Source organism: Terrapene carolina, unplaced genomic scaffold, assembly GCF_002925995.2.
Source record: "Terrapene carolina triunguis isolate 2854851 unplaced genomic scaffold, T_m_triunguis-2.0 Scaffold665, whole genome shotgun sequence".
Classification (NCBI taxonomy): domain Eukaryota; kingdom Metazoa; phylum Chordata; order Testudines; family Emydidae; genus Terrapene; species Terrapene triunguis.
The window spans coordinates 47,759-55,174 of NW_020665016.1; the positions used below are offsets into that span (position 1 = coordinate 47,759).

The 7,416-nt window shown below is 55.2% G+C and overlaps 1 protein-coding gene across 1 annotated transcript in view; it reads left to right on the top strand.

Moving 5' to 3' along the window:
- Positions 1-1,527: 1,527 nt before the first annotated feature.
- Positions 1,528-7,416, top strand: part of LOC112112827 (basement membrane proteoglycan-like) — a 16,855-nt gene continuing 10,966 nt past the window's right edge. Inside the window, exons 1-5 of the mRNA XM_029913481.1 lie at positions 1,528-1,562; positions 1,650-1,949; positions 5,568-5,897; positions 6,363-6,692; positions 7,318-7,412. Coding sequence (XP_029769341.1) covers positions 1,805-1,949; positions 5,568-5,897; positions 6,363-6,692; positions 7,318-7,412 — 900 coding nt within the window. The 5' untranslated portion in view covers positions 1,528-1,562; positions 1,650-1,804. The remainder of the gene's footprint in view (positions 1,563-1,649; positions 1,950-5,567; positions 5,898-6,362; positions 6,693-7,317; positions 7,413-7,416) is intronic.

The following is a 7,416-nucleotide window of genomic DNA, read 5'->3' on the forward strand; positions in this document are numbered from 1 at the left end:
GCAAAGCAAACCGGAATAGACGGAGGGACTTGCCGGAGAAGTCCCAGTGAAGGCAGGAGACTTTGCAGCCAGGAAAATCCCCACACAGGAGGGTGAGAGATGTGCGTCTCCACCCAAGAGAGGTGACGGCTGAGGAGCTGGGAGCCTAGTGCAGGGACCCTTGCTGGATCACAGAGCGGGAAATAGAAGCACAGGAGCTCCGAACTGAGAGGGGGCAGCAGGAAAAGGTGTGTGGATGGTCCACAGAACAAGGGCCAGTGGCATTTGTGGCCATGGAGGCGAATAGTTGGGCTGTGGAGGGGAAGAGCCCGAGACTGTGGTTGCTCCAGGATTTCCTGTGGTGGGTGGGAGCCCGTGACTTCTCAGAGATCATGGGAGGGAGGGAGGGAGGTCCGAGGGATGAGCAACGCATCCTGTCATGGGATTGTCCATCTCGTGGGACGGACAAAGCAGAAGGGTCAGTCACCCTTCTGGAGGGAGACCCGGCTGGTGGCTGAGCTCAGAACCCAGCTCCCAGCCCCAGAGGGACCAGTTCAGCATGGTGCTAACTCTCCTTCTGCTCGTGCTGGGTGAGTGATGTCCCTTTCTGTCTGCCTGTCTGTCTGTCTTCTCCTGTTACCCACCTCCCCCATTCTCCCCAGCATCCCATCTCGTGTGTACTTGGAGGTCTCATCAACTCTTCTCTCTCTTTCAGCCTCCCTCCTTCCCCGGCCGGTGTTCCTTGCAGGTAATGCTGATTCCTGTCCTCGCTGAGATGCCCCTGCTGGGGGTGGGATTGTCTTGGGAGCCGGGGTGGGGTATTTCCCCCCATTGAAGCTGTGGGATGTGGAAGTGCAGGTGGGGGGTATCTGAGTTCGGAGGTCTCCAACTCCCTCTTTGCTCCTTATGCCTGGCCAGCCCCAGTTCATTCTGACCTAACACCGTTCCCATCCCAGAGCGGGTGAGATGAGTTGGGTGGGTCTCAGGTCCCAGCAGAGAAGCTACGAAAGACAAGTGCCCCTCTTCCCTCTGCAGGGGAGGGAGCCATACATTGGCAGGGGGAGGGTTGTGTGTACGTGGGTGGAGAGGAACTCAGGGCTAATGATGATAAGCTCAGTTTTGGGAACAGCTGAGCCAGCACTTTTCCCTGGTGGATGAAACTGCACATTGTGAACGCTTCCGCTCAGAGAGGAAATGGCCTGACCCCACATCTCCCTGGAGTTCCCAACTCCTCTTTCTCTTGTACCCCTTCACGTCATGGGGCAACCCTGAGGGGAGCTGATGCAGGGATGGCCCCCCTCCAATCTCCCAAGGGGGAGAGATTGTGCAGTGTTCACCTCAGCCCTGTCACACGCAGGGCAGCTGCCCCTTCTCACAGCGAGGGGCTCAGGCTCTGGGCAGACTCAGGAAGGTCACACTCAAGTTACCACCTTGAGATTTCCTCCTTCACCACAACTGCTGGAAGCTGACTGTTTATAACCAACGCTGAGATTCTGCTTGAATCCCATGACTCCAGAAGCCAAAGCCCTAAGAGAAGGGCTGTGATACCAGAGCCTCCAGCTGATCCTTCCCATGTTGGAGGGGTGGGTGCAGGGCAAATGTGAGGGTTTCTATTTGTGGCCGGGTCTGTGTGGTTATGAGTTGGTGCTAATGAAACCTTGGTTCCCCAGCTAAACACCCAGCCCCAGCCTTCTCTGTGCATCCCCAGAAGGTTGAATACCTGCTTGGAGACACCGTGGGCCTCACATGCTCTGCTCCCCCTGCGAGGGATCAGGTGTCGGTATTCCAATACTACAGCAATAGGGGATGGGCTGTTTCAGCCAGGATGTCCTCCGGGTGGAAACACACCTACAACCTCAACATCACGGAGCCGGGGAATGCGGGTTTGTACAGCTGTAACTATTACACGGGCAAGACTGGTCGTTTCGTCCAGTCCTATGAGAGCAACCGCATCAGCATCAGAGTCAAAGGTGAGGTCTGTCTGTCTATCTATCTATCCCTATCTATCTATCTAACAATCTATTGTGGCAAGGCACCCCTTTTGCCTTGCCAGACTTAGTGCTCCCTCCTCTGGCAGGGACAGGGCCTAGCATAAATCAGCCCCACTCTGGGGCGCGTCTGTCTTCACTCTTCAGGGTTTGTTTCTCAGAGCCTTCCCGGTAGGCCTCGGGGCCAGCCTGAGGAGTGCTCCTCTGCCAGACAAAGGGAAACAAGTCTCTAACGCATGGAAGCAAAAGGGGAAATACCTTTCCCTGGCCCCCTCGCTGTGGTAGGTGTTGTCCTGTCCCTGGCCCCAGGGTGTCAGTCCTTCCCCTAAACAGGCACTGGGTTTGGGTGTCTCCCCTATGGGGTGGGGCGCAGTCTCTCACACTGGAGAAGCCGATCTCCCTGCCGCCACCAGCCTTGCAGCAGTTTGTCTTCTCCCCGGAGAGAGGTTTTAACAGGTTTCAGGCAGCCCTTATTTGGACTCGGGTGTCCCTAATTGACCTGAAGTATCCCCTTTCCAGCTTGTAGGAAGAAGGGCCTTTAGCATTCTAGGGCTAACATACCTGTTTTCCCAGCCCCTCCTGCAGCCGTCCAGCCTGACTTTGTCACCTATCTACAGCAGGGGTCTCAAACTCCATTTACCTTAGGGCCAATGCCTGTCCTCAAATCCTCCCAGCGGGCCAATAATGTCACTCATGCCGCCCAAAACTCCGCCCCCACCTGCCTAAGGCTCTGGGAGGGAGTTTGGGTGTAGAAGGGGTGAGAGTTTGGGCTCTGGGAGGGAGTTTGGGTAGAGGCTCTGGGAAGGGGCAGGGGATTGGGGTGCAGGAGGGGTGCAGGGTGCAGGCTCTGGGAGGGAGTTTGGGTGCAGAAGGGGTGAGAGGTTGGGCTCTGGGAGGGAGTTAGGGTGGGGGAGGGGATCTGGGGTGCAGGCTCTGGGATGGAGTTTGGGTGCTGGGTGCAGGCTCAGGGCTGGGGCAGGGGATGGGGGTGCAGGAGGAGGGGGAGGGGTGCAGGCTCTGGGAGGGGGTCAGGGGGTGCGGCGCTTACCTGGGGCTCCAAGGCGGGGTGGGCCTGGGGATCTCTGTGTGCTGCTGCCCCCAGGCACCTCCCCCGCAGCTTCCCATTGGCCCCGGGGCCACAGGGAGGGTCCGGCAGACATGTGGAGTGAGTGCGCAAGAAACCGCTCAGCTCTGCCACACTGCTGACGGTGGGTGGGGCCCCAGGCCATTTTAAATTCCCCGGGGGACACGCGGGGGGGGAGCACCTGGGGGCGGCAGGAGGGGCCAAGGGAGAGACTCGGCCCCAAAATTGCTGGAGCCCCGCCAGCCACATTGGGGAGGTTCTCAGGCCGCAGATGGCCCGTGGGCTGGGACTTTGAGACCCCGATCTACAGTAACTCCTCACTGACTGTCCCTGGTTAACGTTGTTACATCGCTGATCTGTTAGAGAATATGCTCACTGAAAGTTGCGCAATGCTCCCTTATAACGTTGTTTGGCAGCCGCCTGCTTTGCTTGCAGGAAGAGCAGCTGTTGGAGCTGGTGGGGGATTGGAACCACGGTGGACCAGCAATCCCCTTATCAGCTCCCCTAAGTTCTCTGTGGGGCAGCCCCCAGCAGGCTATCAATTACCGGGCAGTTCAGGTGTCCCTCCCCCCGCTGCCGTGAGTTGCTCCTGCCCTCTGCTGTGCAGGGAGTGCGGGGAGAGGGGTGCTGATGTCAGGGTGTCCCCCTTCCCCCGCTCCTGTACCCCATCTCCACAGAGGAGGGGGAAACACGACAGGGCCCAGGACAGAGGGAGCTTGCTGGCAGTGGTTGCTGTCTCAACTTGCTGATCTACTTAAAAAGGCAATGTACTTAGAGTGGGGTCTGCGTACTTAAAGGGGCAATGCACATCTCTCTCACACACACACACACGGTGTCTCTCTCTCTCTCTCTCTCACACACACACACACGCATGCACACACACACACCCCAGCACTTTGGAAAGTGGAGGGAGTGGTGCGCTCCAGTAGGATAGCCTGGGTTCATCATCACATTCAGTTTCCGCAGGGAATGTTTGCAGCCACTGCCATGCGTCTATGGCAGGGGTAGGCAGCCTAAAGTAAAACCTTATTTACTTTACATACAACAATAGTTTAGTTCTATATTATAGACTTAGAGAAAGAGACCTTCTAAAAACGTTAACATGTATGACCGGCACGCGAAACCTTAAATCAGAGTGAATAAATGAAGACTCGGCACCCCACTTCCGAAAGGTTGCCGACTCCTGGTCTATTGTGTCTCCTCCCTCCGTCTCTGCTGCCTTGTAGAGGGTGAGGCCACATTAACAACAATGTGTTAACCCTTGAGGGCTCAGCTGAGTGCTAGTTCATCATTTAGCAGCAAGGCATTCCCTGGGAAATGTCCCACCCTCTGACTCCACCACCTCAACCAAGCTTCACAATCATCACAGCTGTGTACAGTATTCAATTGTTTGTTTAACACTTATACTGTGTGTGTGTGTATATATATATATATATATTCTTTTGTCTGGCAAAATAAATTTCCCTGGAACCTAACCCCCCTTATTTACATTAATTCTTATGGGGAAACTGGATTCGCTTAACATCTTTTCATTTAAAGAAGCACTTTTCAGTTACATAACTACAACGTTAAGCGAAGAGTTTCTGTATCTATTTATCTATCCATCCCCATACGCTCTCTCTGTCTCTCTCTCCTTCTCTCCATACCCTCCCCCCCTCTATCTATCTCTGTACACCACAATGTAGCTATTTAAATATCAAGAGACCTCCTTCTCCATTAGGGGCTCCCAGCCCTCCAACTGTTGTTGTGAATGCTTTTATACATTCAACACACACACTTATCTTTTGAAGGTCAATGACTGTCAAAGTCATGCCGTTATGGAGGAGGGTCTGTCTGCTCCATTGTCTGTCAGGAGCAGGTAATCTATGCCATGGTTTAGCTGCCATGGGTTATTTCCCAGCCCTTCACTCCCAAATCATGGCCACCCAACATGGCTGTATGACTGGCAACAGTATGGCTGCCCACTAGCAGGCAAACATGCCCATCCTCACACTCAGCAAAATGGCCAGTAAATACGGCCAGTCAACTGGCAACAACTTTGCTGCCCAATATGGCAGCCCAAATACTAACATGCCCATCCAAAATGGCTGCTCACACTCGACAAAATAAACATGGCTGCCCAACTGGCAACAATATGGTCACCCAAGTTACCGCCCAACTACTAAAATAGCCACCCAACATAGCTTTTCAACTGCCAACATGGCAATCCAACATTCCTACCCAACTGAAAAGAGCCTAATTGCCCAAACATAACTGCCAACATGGCCACCAGTATGGTTGTCCAATGAAAACCAAGACCCATAGGGTTCCAGGAGCATGGCTGCCCAAAACAGTAACCCAATGGCTAGCAACACCCCAGGGCAGCTTTTTGGGAAGGAATTCCCAATTCCAGCTCCAACAACTTGTCCAAAGTCCTGGAGGGAGGGAAGATGCATCCATTCCATTCTCTGAACCACATTTCCACTTTCCTCCATCTCCTGCCCTGGCTGACCCCCACCCTTTGCTGCCCCCTTCAGACCCGCCTCCCAAGCCAACGCTGAGTGTGGATCCCCCATCTGGAGTGGTGAGCGAAGGGCACCCCCTGCTCATCACCTGCACGGCCCCCGGGAACGCCAGACAGCTGAGGTTTCACTTCTACCAGGATGGAGCCAAGATCGTCCCTGGGGATGTTGGGTCTGAGATCAGCACCGTGGAGCCCAGGACCGGCTCAATGACAGTCTCTGAGCTCAGCATCCCACAGGTTGACACCAACAGCACCGGGGAATACACCTGCCGGTATGAGGAGAAAGAGAGTGGGAGATGGATCATGTCCACCAAGAGCCACGCTGTGACTGTTACCTTGAAAGGTGAGGTTGCCCTAGAGAATAAAATCCACCCCTACATACAATCACCACTTCCTACAGCATGGATACACACACACACACACACACACACACACACACACACACACACAAAGAGAGCAACCAACAACTCAGTAAGGCAACAAAGCATTCAGCTCTCAAACACTACCACCCAGCATGGCCACCCCTTCCCCAACCCTCGCCTTCTGCTGCCCCCAGTGCCCATTGTACAGTACAGCCGCCCCTTCCCCACTCCCACCCTCTGCTGCCCCCTAGTGCCCATTATACAGTATAACCGCTCCTTCCCCAACCCCATCCTCTGCTGCCCCTACTACCCATATGCAGTAGAGCCTTCCCTCCCCGCCTCCACCCAATGCTGCCCCAGTGCCCATTATACAGTATAGCCACTGCTTTCCCACACTCAGCACTGTGGTTCCCCTGCTAACCTCTCCTTGTTGCTGCTCCCCTCAGATCCCCCTCCACGGCCGGTGCTGAGCATGGATCCCCCATCAGGAGTGGTGAACGAAGGGCTCCCCCTGCTCATCACCTGCACAGCCCCCGGGGATGCCAGCGAATGGAGGTTTCACTTCTACAAAGACGGAGCAAAGATTGTCCCCGGGGATGCGGGGTCTGAGATCAGCATCAAGGAGTCTAGCACCAGCTCTAGGAATGTCTCTGTGCTCAGCATCCCACGGGCTGGTCCCAACAGCGCCGGGGAATTCACCTGCGGGTACGAGGAGAACGTGAATGGGAAGTGGGTCCCATCCCCCAGGAGCTGGCCTGTGAACGTCACCGTGAAGGGTGAGGATACCCTAGAGGCTCAAATTCAATTCAAGAGATATTCAGTACTTCCTGATAGATGGAGCAAAGAGACACACATGGGCACCTGTGCACATACTCAGCTGCCTTTTGAAGGAGAAGGCCCCCCAATTCAAGTACCATTCCTTATGCTGTCTCATAGTGGCTTTTATAAAGTAGAGCCGCACCTTCCCTTCCCACACCCCTAGTGCCCATTATACCGAATAACCACCCCTTCCCCGCCCCCACCCTCTGCTCCCCCTAGTGTCCATTATATAGTATAGCCGCCCCTTCCCCACCCTCACCCCCTGCTGCCCCTAGTGCCCAATATACAGTATAGCCGCCCCTTCCCCAACCCACCCTCTGCTGCCCCCTAGTGCCCATCATAGTGTATAGCCCCCTTCCCCACCCCCACCCCCTGCTGCCCCTAGTGCCCATTATACAGTATAGCCACCCCTTCCCCAATCCACCCTCTGCTGCCCCCTAGTGCCCATTATACAGTATAGCCGCCCCTCCCCCACCCCCACCCTCTGCTGCCCCTAGTGCCCATTATACAGTATAGTGGACCTTTTACCAGTTTCCCCAATCTGGATCTCCTGCTGACCCATCCACTTTCTCCTCCCCTCAGATCCCCTGCCCTTGCCGGTGCTGAGCGTGGATCCCCCATCTGGGGTGGTTATCAAGGGGGTCCCATTAGTCATCACCTGCAAGGCCCCCGGAGATGCCA